At 49.8% G+C, this 18,024-nt stretch overlaps 2 protein-coding genes and 1 non-coding gene across 10 annotated transcripts in view; 2 read left to right on the top strand and 1 right to left on the bottom strand.

Annotated features, from left to right (window-relative positions):
• The window catches only part of DCAF4 (DDB1 and CUL4 associated factor 4), a 47,385-nt gene that overhangs the window by 26,804 nt on the left and 2,557 nt on the right, over positions 1–18,024 (top strand). For 3 of the 6 annotated variants that reach the window (XM_032245692.1, XM_032245693.1, XM_032245697.1), the window contains 5 exons: positions 1,707–1,808; positions 1,931–2,028; positions 3,064–3,237; positions 4,204–4,318; positions 7,003–8,028. In XM_032245692.1, the coding sequence (XP_032101583.1) occupies positions 1,707–1,808; positions 1,931–2,028; positions 3,064–3,237; positions 4,204–4,318; positions 7,003–7,196 (683 nt within the window). In that variant the 3' untranslated portion in view covers positions 7,197–8,028. Of the gene's footprint in view, positions 1–1,706; positions 1,809–1,930; positions 2,029–3,063; positions 3,238–4,203; positions 4,319–7,002; positions 8,029–18,024 lie in introns of those variants that run through there. The other 3 variants (XM_032245694.1, XM_032245695.1, XM_032245696.1) reach the window with 3 other exon arrangements.
• Positions 2,001–18,024, bottom strand: part of ZFYVE1 (zinc finger FYVE-type containing 1) — a 70,008-nt gene continuing 53,984 nt past the window's right edge. For 2 of the 3 annotated variants that reach the window (XM_032245689.1, XM_032245691.1), the window contains exon 12: positions 15,480–17,145. In XM_032245689.1, coding sequence (XP_032101580.1) covers positions 16,913–17,145 — 233 coding nt within the window. In that variant the 3' untranslated portion in view covers positions 15,480–16,912. Of the gene's footprint in view, positions 2,123–15,479; positions 17,146–18,024 lie in introns of those variants that run through there. The other variant, XM_032245690.1, reaches the window with a different exon arrangement.
• On the top strand, positions 12,213–12,284 carry TRNAC-GCA. The gene has a single exon. It is a non-coding gene; the product is annotated as a tRNA-Cys (tRNA).

Genomic DNA, 18,024 nt, shown 5'->3' with positions numbered 1-18,024 from the left:
TTTTACCCATTTTGGGCCATTTCAGTCATCTCAGCAGCCAGGGTAGACTTAACGCATATGTAAACCAAGGTCAGATCAGAATACTGATTTGGATGCCTGTGCACATCTTTCAGAAAACACCTCTGGAGCTCCTGCATGACAGGTGCTATCAGGGTTACTTCACATTCGGGCCTGGATTAAGGCAATTGGATGCCTCTTTCCTGACATCATTCTGGATATTACATTTTCAGTCTATCAGAAAATTAGGATCAATAACACAAGGCTGAGGGGCCTCTTAAGATTGTGGGCTTCAGGCAGACCTGGCACAAATCCCAGCTCCGCCCCTTGCCAACTTGAATGGAATGTTGAACCTCTCTGAAGTGGACAAGGCCTTCCCAGCCTGCATCCTTGGAGAGTTAAATGAGGTCACACACACTCAGCCCAGTGCCTGGTGTTTCACTGCACAGCAAGCTTATGAGGCAGGAGTGTGTCTTACCACCATTTTACAGACAAGGAAACTGAGACAGAGAGCTTCAGAATTTGCCTTACAAAACTAACTTTTAGTGTCAGAAGTCAGGCTCGCAGTACCCTTTGGGGAGGTAGTAATTGAGAAAGGACATGAGGCAGGCCTCTGGGATACTGGATTGTTTTATTTCTTAACCTGGGTGGTGGTTACATGGCTATAGTTTGTAATGACTCAATGAACTCTGTCCTTACAATCTGTACATTCTATCAATGTAAAAGTTTATTTTAAATATTTGGAGAAGCATGGTGGCTCATGCCTAAAATCCCAACACTTTGGGAGACCAAGAAAATTGCTTGAGCCAGGCGCGGTGGCTCAAGCCTGTAATCCCAGCACTTTGGGAGGCCGAGGCGGGTGGATCACGAGGTCAAGAGATCGAGACCATCCTGGTCAACATGGTGAAACCCCATCTCTACTAAAAATACAAAACATTAGCTGGGCATGGTGGCGCGTGCCTGTAATCCCAGCTACTCAGGAGGTTGAGGCAGGAGAATTGCCTAAACCCAGGAGGCGGAGGTTGTGGTGAGCCGAGATCGCGCCATTGCACTCCAGCGTGGGTAACAAGAGTGAAATTCCGTCTCAAAAAAAGAAAAAAAAGAAAATTGCTTGAGCCCAGGAGTTCAAGACCAGTCTGAGCAACATAGCAAGACTCCAGTCTCTACAAAAAACAAATAAGTAGTCGTGTGGTGGCTCACACCTGTGGTCCCAGCTACTTTGGGAGGCTGAGATGGGAGGATTGCTTGATCCTGGGAGGATGAGGATGCACTGAGCCATGATCATGCCACTGCACTCCAGACTGGGCAAAAGAACAAGACTCTGTCTCAAAAAAAAATGTGTGTGTGTATATATACATATACACATGCACACACACGTGCGCACACACACACTTTGCTTGAGATCACATAGCTGATAGGTGATGGAGGATTGGAACCCCCTAACCTGCGACAGCATACTACCTCCCGGATTATCAGTAGTATTACTACTGCGAACACAACTACTGAGAATGTTACACACATTCATTTTCAGAATGACCACTTGCAAGCCGGGCATCCCAGCTGAGTCTCCCTCTCTTGCAACCACAAAACCCAGAATGGGGTCAAAGGGATAGACCTGAGCAGCAATCGCATATTTGGATGTTTTGCAAACCCGGTGGTCCCTGGCCCGCCTAAAGGGTAGCCCCACCTTACATTCTCCAATCTCTTAGCAGGAATAGACCGGCCTGGCATGCTCTGCAGCTTCCGGATCCCTGGTGCCTGGTCCTGTGCCTGGTCCCTGAATATCCAAGCAAATAACTGCTTCAGTACAGGTGAGCCTGGCTCCCCAGCTGCCCAGAGAAGAGAATTTAACAGACCTCCAAACCCATCTAGCTGTCGCTCTCCCTAGACTGTGTGTGACACAATCTCACCAGCCCATCTCTGTCTCCACCAGGCTTGTCTCGGCGGGTCCTGTTGACCAACGTGGTGACGGGACACCGGCAGTCCTTTGGGACCAGCAGTGATGTCTTGGCTCAACAGTTTGCTCTCATGGTTGGTTGGATTGGGACAGGCAGAATATAAAGTTTGCCCCAGGTGGAAATGTGGCGGATTGAAATTGGACTCCTCTGTGTGCCATCTAGTCCTCCTTGACAGGGAAAAAGAGCATCAGAAAGGATCAGTGGGTTCCTCTGTAAATGTGTCTGAGCCGAGTAAAAGTTGAGATCCAGAAAGTCTGGCCTGAGGCACTCTAAACAACCTCTCGTGGAAAAGAATCGTGAACAGTTTTTGGGTACTTGGATTTACCCACCAGGATAAACCGTTTTTAAAATGTATACCCTAAATACCAATTCATACACAGCTCTCAAGTTATATATTTTATAAATTTTAAAAGTCAGGCCAGGCACAGTGGCTCACTCCTATAATCCCAGCACATTGGGAGGCCAAGGTGGGTGGATCACGAGATCAGGGGTTTGACACCAGCCTGGCAAACATGGTGAAACTCCCTCTCTACTAAAAATACAAAAATTAGCTGGGCACGGTGGCAGGCGCCTGTAATCCCAGCTACTCAGGAGGCTGAGACAGGAGAATTGCTTGAACCCGGGAGGTGGAGGTTGCAGTGAGTCGAGATCACTCCACTGCACTCCAGCCTGGGTGACAGAGCAAGACTCGGTCTCAAAAAAAATCAAAATTCTGGTTATTACTATAATTTAAAGACTTTCCTCTAGAAAATGCCATCTTTCCTTAAAAGTGAAGGAATCTGCTAACCTACTTTCGGTGGAGACGGGGATGCCATCTCTGACTGAGACTTCGGAGAGAAAGGCCAAAGGGGACAGACAGTGCAGGGCATAGCTCCTAGGATCTCCATGCTACCCATAAGGAGGACACATGGGATCTGGTTCTTCTACCCACTAACAAGGAATCATCTTCCCTTCCAATTCCATTGAGACCCAAACCCTGACCAGCATGTGTCTAATCACACCATCTGACCCAGGAGCTGGAAGAGGGGTTGTATTGGGAGGACCTGCCCTGCCCAGCCTCAGAGGGAGGTCATGGTGGCCGCACACTGAGCAGTCCCTCTTTCCACAGGCTCCTCTGCTGTTTAATGGCTGCCGCTCTGGGGAGATCTTTGCCATTGATCTGCGTTGTGGAAATCAAGGCAAGGGGTGGAAGGCCACCCGCCTGTTTCATGACTCAGCAGTGACCTCTGTGCGGATTCTCCAAGATGAGCAATGCCTGATGGCGTCAGACATGGCTGGAAAGGTAGGGGAACTTGGAGCCTTGCCAGGTGAAGGGGTTCTGCTGAAGAGGTCCTCATATTAAGACCCCAGGCAGAGGAAAGTAGCTGAAGACCCAGAGATTTGTAAACCCTGCATGGGGACTGCTTTGCTGCCCATGTGAGCCTAATCTGGACTAGACAAAAGTGAAAAGGAGTCTCTGGTTACATGCCTTTTATTTATTTATTTTTTTATTTTTTTTTGAGACAGAGTTTTACTCTTGCCGAGGCTGGAGTGCAGTGACATAATCTCAGCTCACCGCAACCTCCGCCTCCTGAGTTCAAGCGATTCGCCTCCCTAGTAGCTGGGATTACAGGCATATGCCACCACACCTGGCTAATTTTATATTTTTATTTTTTTTATTTTTTTATTTTTTTGAGACAGAGTCTCGCTCTGTCGCCAGGCACCAGGCTGGAGTACAGTGGTGCAATCTCGGCTCACTGCAACCTCTCCCTCCCGGGTTCAAGCAATTCTCCTGCCTCAGCCTCCCAAGTAGCTGGGACTACAGGTGCACACCACCACGCCCAGCTAATTTTTGTATTTTTAGTAGAGATGGGGTTTCACCATGTTGGCCAGGATGGTCTCAATCTCTTGACCTTGTGATCTGCCCGCCTTGACCTCCCAAAGTGCTGGGATTACAGGTGTGAGCCACTGCGCCCAGCAATTTTATAATTTTTATAGAGGCAGGGTTTCTCCAGGCTGGTCTCAAACTCCCTACCTCAGGTGATCTGCCCACCTCAGCCTCCCAGTGTTGGGATTACAGGTGTGAGCCACTGCGCCCAGCCTGGTTACGTGCTTTTGATGGACTTCAAGGCTCAGGAATTCGAGATGGAGATCTTCATGACCTGCACAAGCCACTGGAGACCACCTTGCCTTCCTGGCTTCACACTTGGGGTCCACTGATGGGTCCTCCTGGTCCCTCCCTGATGGCCCCTTGTGCTTCTTTCCACAGATCAAGCTGTGGGACCTGAGGACCACTAAGTGCATAAGGCAGTATGAAGGCCACGTGAACGAGTACGCCTACCTGCCCCTGCATGTGCATGAGGAAGAAGGAATCCTGATGGCAGGTACTTGAGGAAGGAAGGGGAAGTTCCATCCCATCAAATAGTGTCTCTTAGGGACGATCCCAGCAACTTAGGCACCAGAGGGAAAAGTTACCCCAAAACAGAACTGAATCAAAGGGAGTGTGGACAGTTTGGTGTGGAGACTAGGAGGGAAGTAGAATTGGATATATTAGTAATCAGCAGTATAAATAAATGTCCACCAGGTGGACAGCCTCATCCCATGTCAGTGGGCAAAACATCACTTCAGAAACAGGCAGGAGAGGTGCTGGGGAGCCTGGGTTTGGAGTTCAAGTCGATTTCATCAGACCAGCAGTATCCCACCATCTATTATCTTATCCAGAAACTTGGCTCTCTGCTCTCTACTCACATTTCCACCAGAGGATACTGAGAAGTTATGGTCATTATAAAGATTCTTGGCCCTGGCCAGGCATGGTGGCTCACACCTGTAATCCTAGCACATTGGGAGGCTGAGGTGGATGGATCACAAGGTCAGGAGATTGAGACCATCCTGGCCAACATGGTGAAACCTTATTTGTACTAAAAATACAAAAGTTAGCTGGGCGTGATGGCACGTGCCTGTAATCCCAGCTACTTGGGAGGCTGAGGCAGGAGAATCGCTTGAACCAGGGAATCAGAGGTTGCAGTGAGCCGAGATTGTGCCACTGCAGTCCAGCCTGGCGACAGAGCGAGAAAGAATTCTTGGCCCCTTTACCACGCTCTCTGTGGCTCCATGATCGGTAGATTAGGAGCAGCTAGCCAGCCGCTAAGCTCCTGGAAAGGAGTTACCAGTTGATTACATATGATACTGGCTATAGCATAATCAGACAGTGTGCAAGCTCAGGATTTCACATTGAAACAGCGCCCCTGACTGCAGACTATGTTCTCAGTCTTTGTGAATCATCACCTTTACTGGTATTCATTTAGAAAGGGCTTATCCCCATGGAACATTTCTGTGGCTAGGAAGCATCACGTTATGAGAACTTTCTTAGATGTTATTTACTATTCTCATCGCACCAGCACTTCACTTCCTTTTTAAGTAGATTTTTCACCCATTTTGACCACAAAAGAGCTTCTGTGAGCTGGATGATAAAGAGAGCTCAGCCTTACTGAGAAGCAGATGCAGGTAGTTGCCAGCTGCAGTAATAAACTACAGCTGGGATTCATCTTCAGCAAAGGTAGCACTTCTGGTCTTAGAGTCACACAAGTGGTCAAGATCACAAATGTGAAATCCATGATTGCCCAAGGCCTGTCCTCTTCTCCTGCCGAAGGTCTCCAGTAGTGTGTATCATGTTTCTGGGCTGCCATAACCCGTGGTGTTGTATGTCACAGTTCTCAGAACTGGAGCCCTGAAGACTTAAACCGGTCTTAGGAACTGAACCATTAAACCAGAAAGTGCTCTGGGAAGAGTTGTTAACCTAGTCCATCTCCAGGATGTAACGAACTTGACAGGGCTAGTTACTATATCACGGAAAGGAAATCAGGCCAGGCATGGTAACTGTAATTCCAGCACCTAGGGGGCTTGAGGCCAGGTGTTTAAGACCAGCCGGGGCAACATAGCAAGACCCCATCTCAAAAAAAAAAATTAGCCAGGCATGGTGGCATACACCCATAGTCACAGTGAACTCAGGAGGCTGAGGCAGAAGGATGGCTTGGGCCCAGGAGTTCACAGCTGCAGTAAGCCCTGATCGCACCACTACATTCCAGCCTGGGCAACAGAGAAAGACCTTGTCTCTAAAAAATGGGGGAAAGGCCGGGCGCGGTGGCTCACGCCTATAATCCCAGCCCTTTGGGAGGCCGAGGCGGGTGGATCACGAGGTCAAGAGATTGAGACCATCCTGGTCAACATGGTGAAACCCCGTCTCTACTAAAAATACAAAAAATTAGCTGGGCATGGTGGTGCGTGCCTGTAATCCCAGCTACTCAGGAGGCTGAGGCAGGAGAATTGCCTGAACCCAGGAGGCGGAGGTTGCGGTGAGCCGAGATCGCGCCATTGCACTCCAGCCTGGGTAACAAGAGTGAAACTGTCTCAAAAAAAAAGAAAAAAAAAAAAAATGGGGGAAATCAGTTGCATGTCACCTGGACCAGGTGGGCTGCGCCCACACTTGAACATTCCTTGACATAAAGAGCAGCAGAATTAGCTGGGCATGGTGGCTCACACCTGTAATCCAAGCACTTTGGGAGGCCGAGGCAGGTGGATCACGAGGTCGGGAGCTCGAGACCAGCCTGACCAACATGGTGAGACCCCATCTCTACTAAAAATACAAAAGTTAGCTGGGCGTGGTGGCTCACGCCTGTAATCCCAGGTACTCGGAAGGCTGAGGCAGGAGAATCACTTGAACCCGGGAGGCAGAGGTTGCAGTGAGCTGAGATCGCACCACTGCACTCCAGCATGGACCACAGAGCGAGACTCTGTCTCAGAAAAAAAAAGAGCGGCAGAATCCCCAGCCATTAGCCAGGATACCTCTGAGCCACACATGGCATCACACAGCCAACCAGGACATCTTGTCATTGTTCTAGCCCAGCAGGGCAACTTGCGTTATCTGTAGAAATACTGTCCATTAATGAGTTTGTCCTATGGCTTACCTGAAATCACAGCCCTGAGGAATCTTAAGAAGCCATGTCCACATGTAGGTAAGTTTCCTTTGCATTCTCTCACTAGCCTGCCATGTGTCTTCCCTCTTTCCTAGTGGGCCAGGACTGCTACACGAGAATCTGGAGCCTCCATGATGCCCACCTACTCAGAACCATACCCTCCCCATACCCTGCCTCCAAGGCTGACATTCCCAGTGTGGCCTTCTCATCGCAGCTGGGGGGCTCCCGGGGCGCGCCAGGGCTGCTCATGGCCGTCGGGCAGGACCTTTACTGTTATTCCTACAGCTAATTCCGCAGGGTACAGCCCAGAGGCATGTGGGTTTGACCTACGGGAGTCAAGAGTAGCTTTTTACTGCATCTAATGAGGGCATTTTAAGTGGCACTCAGCGTACACAGATCCCATCCTCTGGCTGCTAGGAGAAAAGTGCTGAATATTCCGTGTGGAGACACTCAGGAAAGTGATTTCAGTTCAATTACTGGCTCAGAGAGCCTGGAAGTCCTTTTCATAAAAGGAACCTATTTCCTTTCCTTGTTGAATTCTTAGAACTTAGTTAACCCTCCCTGCCTTTTCTTAACAAGAAAGACGTTTCTAAGGATGGAAGATTGACCAAAACTGAAATTAAAGCTTCTTCCACCAAAAGCCCTTTGGAGAAGCCCAGTGATGAGACCGGTGAGATGCTTTGACTCGCCGGTGCCTGGTCCCAGGAAGACCTGCATCTGTACTTGGGGAAGCCAGCAGGAGAGGAGGGGGAGGTTACTTCTCTGAGTCTCTGCAGAAATATTGAAGGCTGGAGTTTGGAATCCTTGAACTTGGCCTTCTCAACTCAACAGCAGATGACTAGGATTCTCCTGTTATTATCCAAAGGTGTGGGCAGGAAAGTTGGATCTTCTTACATGCTAGAAGTTTTCAACAGTCTTAGCATGCCTTTGTTGAGGTACCTTGCAGAATGTAAGGTATAGCAGCTCTGGTTTCTATTATGGTGACTTGAACGTCAGATTCAAAAGCTCAGCGTCAAAGAAAATTGGCTTTGACTGTAATCTAGGAGCAACGGTTTGTGAGATGTTTATTCAGTGTTAAAACGCCTGTTTTTCTACCAAACAATAAACCAAGAAAAGAATCATGGTGTGACATGTGCTTCTGTTAATGACTTAGCAGATCATGAAGCCTCGGCTGCTGGGACCGGCTTTCATAGTCCCTGGAGAGCTTCCCTGGGCCCATCCGGACCCACTCTGCCCTCATTATATCTCCATCTCTACCTTGCTCTGGACTCGGTCAGGGTTCCCTAACTCCCAGCGGCCAGGTAGGTTCAGCCAGTGGGAAGTAGCAGCAGGAACACACAGGGCAAGAGGAGAGGGAGGGGATCACTGGTTCGCCGGCTCCCTTGTAGCTGGTCTGTGGGGAGCTGTAACCAAAGACCACCGCTTATATTGGAAAGCACTCAGAGCTGGGTTCCAACAACTGCTCTCCATTTGTCCCTTCAGACATACAGCTGGTCCTCACACCACTGTTGCCAGCCCCAGGATGCCTCACTAGGCAGACTCAGTCACCCACTTGAATGTTCCATCCGTTTCCTGCCAGTACCCTGACTAATACAATGTATTCTATAGAGAACCAATTTTTTTTTTTTTTTTTTTTTTTTTTTTTTTTTTTTTGAGACAGAGTCTTGTTCTGTTGCCCTGACTGAAGTGCAGTGGCATGATTTTGGCTTACTGCAACCTCCACCTTCCATGTTCAAGCGATCCTCCCACTTCAGCCTCTTGAGTAGCTGGGACTACAGGCATGAGCCACCACACCCAGCATCGACTCATGTAATTTTACGAAAGATGGAACCAGAGTCTGGGGAGGGAAAAAGGAAGAACCTGAGTGTTGAAAAGCTTGAAAATAATATGGTGTACACATTTTGAAAAGCGTTTTAATTTTCTTTTTTGAGACACAGTCCCACTCTGTCACCCTGGCTGCAAGTGCAGTGGCACGATCACAGCTCGAAATGCAGCTTGGCCAAAATGTGAAACCCTGTCTCTACTAAAAATATTAAAAAGTGGGGCATGGTGGCACATGCTTGTAATCCCAGCTATTCATGAGGCTGAGGCAGGAGAATCGCTTGAACCCAGGAGGTGGAGGTTGCAGTGAGCCAAGATAGCAACATTGCACTCCAGCCTGGGAATAGAGTGAGACCCTGTCTCAAAAAACAAAACTCACAGCAACACTCCTTTTACTAATGGGGAAACTGAGGCCCAGAAAAGCTGTGTAATTGGCCCAAGGTCTCAAAGCCCATTAATGGTTGAGCTGGAGTTAGAACCCAGCCTGTCTGGAAGCAGAGACAGAGCCTTAAGCTGCTCAGCTCAACTGCCCCTCCCTGAGGGCCAATAGGTTTTTTGTTTTGTTTTGTTTTGAGACAGAGTTTCCCTCGTTATCCAGGCTGGAGTGTAATGGCACAATCTCGGCTCACTGCAACCTCCACCTCCTGGTTCAAGTGATTCTTCTGCCTCAGGCTCCTGAGTAGCTGGGACTACAAGTGTACACCACCACACCCAGCTAATTTTTGCATTTTTAGTAGAGATGGGGTTTCACTATTTTGGCCAGGATGATCTCAATCTCTTGACCTAGTGATCCGCCCGCCTCGGCCTCCCAAAGTGCTGGTATTACAGGTGTGAGCCACTGCGCCTGGCCTTTTTTGTATTTTTAGTAGAGATGGGGTTTCTCCATGTTGGTCAGGCTGGTCTTGAACTCCCGACCTCAGTTGATCCGCCCGCCTCAGTCTCCAAAAGTGCTGTGATTACAGGGCTGAGCCACAATGCCTGGCCCAGTTCTTAAACATATTTAACCTATCTGCCCCAGTTACCTAAGGGTCTGACCTCTTCCCTTCCCCCACCCCCAGCAAACCCCAGGGCAGATTGCACTGTGCCCCCCTCAGCATTGTGGCTGACAGTCTTCTGTATTCCCTTCCCCACTTTCAGGATCATGGCGGTACAGGAAGGGATAGCTAGATAGTAGATTACATCCACATGTTTGAGCAAGGACAGATATTTCGACAGGAGAAATTGGGCAGGGACAGGCAAGTGCTGCCTCCATTTCCAGCCTCATTTCCAGCCTCATCGTGGTTCTTGGGCCATAATGAAGCCTGGCTGAGGGGAAGATGCCAAGGGACCACATCCTTCCAGCTTTCCTTCACACACACAAGCAGATGGTGCCACGGTGCTCCCTAATACTAGTTAATAAGCACCTACTGTATGTCAGGCGCCCCCTTTTTTTTTGAGACACGGTCTCACTCTTCCCCAGCCTGGATTGCATGAATTGCAGTAGCACAATCACTACCCACTGCAGTCTTGACCTCCGGGGCTTGAGCAATCCTCCCACCTCAGCCTCCTGAGCAGTTGGGCCAACAGGTGTGCACCACCACACTCAGTTAGTTGTTTATTTTTTATAGACATGGGGTTTCCCTATGTTGCCCAGGCTGGTCTTGAACTCCTAGGCTCAAGTGATCTGGCCTCAGCCTCTTGAAGTGCTGGCATTACAGATATGAGCCATTTGTTAGGCACTTTTCACCCTCACACTAACCCCATGGCACAGCTGGGGAAACAAGTTTCTGGAGTTAAAGTGATTTGGCAAGAAGGGCTGAGCCAGAATTAAGATTCTGCTCTTCCCAGTGGGGCGTGGTGGCTCATGCCTGTAATCCCAACACTTGGGAAGGCTGAAGTGGGCAGATCACCGGAGGTCAGGAGTTTGAGACCAACCTGACCAACGTGGCGAAACCCCGACTCTACTAAAAATACAAAAATTAGCCAGGTGTGGTGGTGGGCGCCTGTAATCTCAACTACACAGGAAGCTGAGGCAGGAGGATCACTTGAACCTGGGAGGCGGAGGTTGCAGTGAGCTGAGATCATACCACTGCACATTCCAACCTGGGCGACAGAGCAAAGCTCCATCTCAAAAAAAAAAAAAAATTCTGTTCTTCCCAATTCTGAAGCCCCTGCTCCCCTCACGGCTGCATCCTGCACTTTTTCCAGGCCCAGGTTAACAACAATGGGGAAGAGGTGAGAGAGATTTTTCTAACAGGGTAAACCTTCCTCCCAGCCCAACTCCACCATCCTGGGCTGCTCTTCTAGTCACATGATCTTTGTACCATTTGGCCCAGTTGATCTTGATCTCATCCATTTTTTCCACATGGCTCAGAGGCAAGGGTGAGATTTTTCTCATTTCTCGTGGGAGAAAAGCAAGCTCTGCCAAGCCCAGAATTTCTGGTCTCTCCTGTCCCAGCGCAAACCACTCACAGTCTTCCTGCAATTATTCCTGGTGCTGAGTTTTATTTCTAGGAAGCCTTCTGTCCCTCAGCCTCACCAGCCCTTGGCTTTTCAGCCCAGAAGCTCAGGCCATTTGAGGATTGCATGTTCAGATGTGGGCATGGGGAATGCAGTGACTACACCTGGTTGGCATCCCATACCACACCCGGCGTAGTAGGGAGGCCAAGAAGTGGGCTGAATATAGGCTCAGGCCTCTCTCTCCTTGCCCCCAAGGGCATTCTCTCCAGCAGGTGACTGGGCATGACCACTACAGTGCTGGTCTGAAACCGGTCAGTGGGTTCAATGGGAGGTTCAGCTGCCGCTGGAACACCCCAGCCCTCTGTTGGAGCACGTCCGTCTTTGGTGAGGTTACCCACTTCTCTCTGTTCTAACAGCATCTCTTCCCTTCATAGCCCTGAACCTGAATTTCTAAGACAGATGTTTAGATGAACTCTCAATGGTATCTTACATTTTTAAAATGTATTTGTGTCTCCAAGGGTGCTGTTTCCTCCCTGAGATTGGAGGAGGGAGGCAGCTCTACCCTCAGCTTCTGTTCCCCCTGGAGAGGAGGGGGGAGGAGAAAGGGCTTCTCAGGCCTCCGCCCTTGCACTTCATACCAAGGAGTGCCAGGTTTGAAAGGAGAGGCTTCGTTCCCCCCTGCCAGTGGGCTAACAAAGAGCTGGGATTACAGGTGCCTGCCACCACGCCCAGCTAATTTTTTTGTATTTTTGGTGGAGATGGGGGTTTCACCACATTGGACAGGCTGGTCTCGAACTCCTGACCTCACCTCGGCCTCCCAAAGTGCTGGGATTATAGGCGTGAGCCACCATGTCTAGCCCAGGATGTCATTTTTCAAGTATTTCCTCTCAGTTTATTAGTGCCTAAGGGAAAAGCCAAAGCAGATGATAGATAATTAAGAAGGTGGGGCTTTAGAACACACAGTGTGCCAGAACTCTAGTGTGGGTGGAACTTGATTGTATTGAGTCACCATAAGTGGACAAGAAAGGAGCTCCAGGCAGGTGAAGGGGGTATAGCTCAGGGGTAGAGCATTTGACTGCAGATCAAGAGGTCCCCGGTTCAAATCCGGGTGCCCCCTTCCTGGATGTTTTCTCACTTTTATTTAAAAGTAAATGCTGTGAGTCACAGTGTCACCAGAAAAAATGAAGGAACTTTTTTCTTTGTTCTTTTTTTTTTTTTAAGACGGGGTTTCACCATGTTGGTCAGGCTGGTCTTGAACTCCCGACCTCAGGTGATCCGCCCACCTTGGCCTCCAATCTGCTTGGATTACAGGCATGAGCCACCACGCCCGGCGATGAAGGAACTTTTAACGTTCCTTCCATATTCCAGCTGACCACTAGGACAAAAAGCCCCTTTAGGACCTCCTTTGTCTTCAGTTAAGACCAAGTCCTAGCCAGGCATGGTGGCTCATGCCTGTAATCCAAGCACTTTGGGAGGCCAAAGCAGGGGATCATGAGGTCAGCAGATCAAGACCATCCTGGCCAACATGGTGAAACCCCATCTCTACTAAAAATACAAAAAAAAAAAAAAAAAAGTCTCTTCTAAATCTGCAAGTGCGAGAGCTGTGAACACAATTTGGCAATCGGGTATGTGTCGGAGTATAGATAAAAATGTTCCTTCAACATGTGTTTTTGAAAACTTAGTACATGCAAAACTCCCTTGAATTAAAACATGAAAGGACCGGGTACGGTGGCTCACACCTGTAATCCCAGCACTTTGAGCGGCCGAGGCAGGCAGATCATTTGAGGTCAGGAATTCAAGACCAGCCTGGCTAACATGGTGAAACCCCGTCTCTACTAAAAATACAAAAATTCGCCGGGTGTGGTTGGTGCACACCTGTAATCCCAGCTACTTGGGAGGCTGTGGCTGGAGAACTGCGTGAACCCAGGAGGCAGAGGCTGCAGTGAGATGAGATCATGCCACTGTACTCCAGCCTGGGTGACAGAGACTCCATCTTAAAAAAAAAAAAAAAACCAGCCAGGCACAATGGCTTATGCCTGTAATCCCAGCACTTTGGGAGGCCAAGGCAGGCAGACCATGAGGTGAAGAGATCGAGACCATCTGGCCAAGATAGTGAAATCCCGTCTCTATTAAAATAGAAAAATTAGCTGAGCGTGGCGCCGTGCGCCTGTAGTTCCAACTGCTCAGGAGGCTGAGGCAGGAGAATTGCTTGAACCTGGGAGGTGGAGCTTGCAGTGAGGCGAGATCGTGCCACTATACTCTAGCCTGGGGCCTGGCGACAGAACAAGACTCTTGTCTCAAAAAAAAAACACAAACTCTTTGATGACATCCTTTGCCATGGTCCTTAACTGCTACACAATTGCAACCACCTTACGGGGTTTTCCCTCTGTCAGTTTTACAGTGGCCCACCCCTTCCCCTAGTTTCTTGTCATCAACCTTAATTAGGGTGATCTGGTGTTCAGCACCAAGGGCCTTCACCAGCCACATAGGCAGGCTCATCACAGTTGGGGGCAGCACACAAGGATGGGCCCAGTGCTTGTCTAAGGTTTGGCAGCTTCTTGAATGCCACGTGCCAAGCTATCGTGGATGAGGGCGGGCCTTCAGGACCTCTTGTAAAGCAGTATTAAGGTCCTTGACACCTCCAGCAGTGATGCCTTCCTGGGCCATGGCAGCAGGTTACGGGTGAAGCTGATTCTTGAACACACCTGAGCCTCTGCCTCCACGACTCGGTGGCGGCAGGGAAAGAGCAGCAGCTTGTTCTTGGTTAACAGTCACTGCACCTAACATGTGGTCTAGGTTGCTTGAAAGGGGGTTAAACTTGGCCAAGAAGTTGATAAAGCATTTCGGCCAGTTTGCTTGTTATCAATGGTGTCATAAAGATTAATATGTCACAGTCTCTAAGCATTTTTCTTTTTTTTTAGACAAGGTCTCACTCTGTCGCCCAGGCTAGAGTACAGCGGGTGTGATCTTGGCTCACTGCAGCTGCAGTCTTGACCTCCCAGGCTCAAACAATCCTCCCACCTCAGCCTCCTGAGTAGCTGGGATTACAGGTGTGCACCACCTCACCTGGCTTTTGAGGTTTGGGGGTTTCTTTTTATGTAGAGAAGGGATTTTGCCATGTTGCTCAGGTTGGTCTAGAACTCACTTTGGCCTCCCAAAGCACTGGGATTACAGGTGTGAGCCACTGTGCCTGGCCTTGAAGGGTTTTCCATTTTGCCCTACTCCCCAGGTGACAATGAAAGGTAGCAAATGAGCAGGTGATTGTGACGGCAGCACTGAGCTGTGATAGACCCCTTGCTAACTAGCCCAGTGTCTGCTTGCTTATAGCCTTCTAGAGGTGACAATCAATGGCACACAGTGGTTATCAAAAATGCCCACAAATACTGGCCGGGTGCGGTGGCTCATGCCTGTAATCCCAGCACTTTGGAAGGCCAAGGTGGGCAGATCACTAGAGGTCAGGCATTCAAGACCAACCTGGCCAACATGGTGAAACCCCGTCTCTACTGAAAATACAAAAATTAAAATACAAAAAAAAAAAGAGAGGAGTTAGAAGTTCTCAGATTTTGTACAGTAACTAAAACATCCTATTCATGATAAGATTACAGATTACGACTGTAGGTTCCATTGTCTCTCCCTAATGATGGTAGGTCTGAAGTAGAAAATGCAAATATAGCTGCGAAATTAACATTCAATCAAAATTTTTTTAACAATTGGAAGCTGGCCAGGAGCAGTGGCTCACGACTATAACCCTAATCCCAGCACTTTGGGAGTCCAAGGCAGCAGACTGCTTGAGCCCAGGAGTTCAAGACCAGTGTGGGCAACATGGCAAAACCCCATCTCTATAAAATTTTTAAAAACTGGAAGCTTGCGCCGGGCGCGGTGGCTCAAGCCTGTAATCCCAGCACTTTGGGAGGCCGAGTGAGAACATGGGGGCCCTCTAGTCACTAGAGAGAATTCTGTGACTGTCAGCTACTGCCTTCCCTAAACAAACGAATATTCATAATAGCCACAAAGCCCTGGCCCCAGTCAGCACACTCATCTGGGTGGGCTGTGCTATCTATCAAAGGGCTGGGGAAGCAGGCCGTGGTCAGGACACCCACATCCACTCCACAGGACAATGGCTTGGGAGTACCTGGCAATGGTTTTTAAGTTCTTATTTGTCAAAGTCATAGACTGCAGTATTTGCAGATAAAATATTACCACCCTAGAAACATGCCCCATACTTGGCTTCTGCTCTGATGGCCACCATCAGCCGAAGAGAAGACGGTGGCCAGAGGCACTGATGGAGAGGAAAAAGCCAGCACAGTCAAGATGCAGGAAGGTTCCTTTATGATGGCGAATTTGATGGTACACAGTTCTAGAGTAGGGCCCAGTCACTGGGCCCCAGGAGGCAGCAGGAGCAGGTCTGAGAGGGACGACACACCCCAGGGCACCTGTCACACTGATACACGAACCAGGGATGACCGCCCTTGTACCTCCCTGCAGCTCAACCCGCCCAGCAGTTCAGTCACGAATTCTGCTTCATTCTTCATGTTTGACCACTGAAGATCAAATCCACCACGATGATAGGGTTTCAGCACAACAGGCTCTTTCCAGTCACGACAGTCAGAGATGTCCAGGCTCTTGAGGTGAAACCACAGTTCCTTTCTCTTGCGAGGACCAAAGAGATAAATTTTTTCTTTATGATCTGCTGAAATATTTATATAGACTTTAAAAAAGCAACTAACAGTCAGTCCATTCTGTGCTCTGTTTCCCTGGAAGGTTTCTCATGATCGCCCCTCCGAGAGCTAGAGGGGTTGTTTGTCTGGGAACAAAGAATTAAGACACTTTAAAATAAGCAATGAAAATCCTAGTGAGACACTCAGAAGCGGATGGTGGGCTGGAGGGGGGCGGGGGGTGGGAGGCAGGTGCTGCGACTGAGGAGCTGGGTGCCGCCTTTTGTGAAAGCCAAGTGGAGACAGAAGCATCGGGGCAGGAAGCTCTGCCAGGGAAGGCCCAGTTCCTTCTTTGCTCTTCCCTGGGGGACGCGGGACAGCATGGCCCCTGCCTTTCCACTTCTCAGGGCCGAAGACCCGACCTCTGACCCTCCACCCACTCTGGTGACCTGCACGCTAAGTTGGGTGGTCTCTGACAAACAGGCTTAAGCCAAGAATTGGGGTTTGACTCCCAGAAGACCCAGGTAGAATTCCCTTCAGGCCGTTTCAGGCAGCAAGGACCTGGGAGGCTCACTCCCCAGGCAGCTGAGAGGTGTGGAGGGAAGAGCCAGGGCCAGGAGAGGCTTCCAAGGCTCCGAGATCAGCAGCAGAAGGTGCCAGCCATGTGGCGGCCGTGAGCCTGGCTCGGTTCTGTGAGGAAGACCTGCTGCCGCTGCCACCTCACCCTGTGCTGGGGAGACCATACGAGGTCTCCACAGCCAGCAGCAGCCTCGATACACCCCGAGTTCCTTTCATATGTATATATGGAGAGAGATATATACACACATATATTCATTATTTTTAACTGAAATAAATGCAACGGATCAGGTTCATTCCCCTTTGCTGGGAGTTGCTCAGTCCTCTGCCCTGAGGGGTTCACGCCTTCGGGCCGGCCGCCAGGCTCACCCCCGCTGAGGGAAAGTGGCCCTGGGATGAGGAAAGGAGAGGACACACACCACAGCAGGTGACCGGGAAGAAGGCCTACCTCGAGAGACTGTTTCTAACCCTGAGAACCTAAGGAATTGTGAAGGACTTGGACAGGGGGCTGGGGTTAAAGGTCACCAGGCTTTTTATTGCAATTGAAGCAGACTCGGACGGGATGGTCCCAGCCACGAGAAGGGACAGCCCGGCGGTCATGGGAGCACTCGTCACAGAAGCCCTGTCCGCAGGCCCGGCAGTGGTGCTTGGACAACTTGATGCTGAACTCCTTCCGGCAATTGTGGCAGTGCAGGATTTCGTGGTCAGGCACCCAGTACGCAGGCCTGGCCGCATCCTTTACCAGACCTATGGCAGGGGACAATGATCAGGACACCCAAAACCCAATACCCTGAGTTCCAACTGGCAAGAGGGCATCCTCAGATGCTTACTGGCTTGTAATCCCAACTGCATACAGAACTGCTTACAGGGTTTTTTAAAAATGCAGATGCCTGGCCAGGCACGGTGGCTCAAGCCTGTAATCCCAGCACTTTGGGAGGCCGAGGCGGGTGGATCACGAGGTCAAGAGATCGAGACCATCCTGGTCAACATGGTGAAACCCCGTCTCTACTAAAAATACAAAAAACATTAGCTGGGCATGGTGGCGCATGCCTGTAATCCCAGCTACTCAGGAGGTTGAGGCAGGAGAATTGCCTGAACCCAGGAGGCGGAGGTTGCGGTGAGCCGAGATCGCGCCATTGCACTCCAGCCTGGGTAACAAGAGCGAAACTCCGTCTCAAAAAAAAAAAAAAAAAAAAAAAAAATGCAGATGCCCAGGCTCCACCACTCACAGCCAGATCAGAGTCTTTCAGACTGGAGCATAGGCACTGATTTTCCCTTTTCCTTTTTCTTTTTTTTTTTTTTTGGAGAGAGTCTCGCTCTGTCCCCCAGGTTGGAGTACAGTAGCATGATTTCAGCTCACCACAACCTCTGCCTCCTGGGTTCAAGCAGTCCTCCCGCTTCAGCCTCCCAAGTAGCTGGGACTACAGGCATGCACCACCGCACCTGGCTAATTTCTGTAGAGATGGGGTTTCATCGTGTTGGCCAGGCTGATGGTCTCAAATTCCTGGCCTCAAGTGATCCACCTGCCTTGGCTTCCCAAAGTGCTGGGATTCTAGGCATGCGCCACCATGCCCAGCCTTTCTTTTTCTTTTGAGACAGGGTGTCACTCTGTTGCCCAGACTGATC

The sequence above is a fragment of the Sapajus apella genome, unplaced genomic scaffold, assembly GCF_009761245.1.
Source record: "Sapajus apella isolate SASKATOON/1434 unplaced genomic scaffold, GSC_monkey_1.0 scaffold59, whole genome shotgun sequence".
NCBI lineage: Eukaryota > Metazoa > Chordata > Mammalia > Primates > Cebidae > Sapajus > Sapajus apella.
The sequence above is the reverse complement of the archived record's forward strand: the minus strand, read 5'-3'. Positions and strand labels throughout refer to the sequence as shown.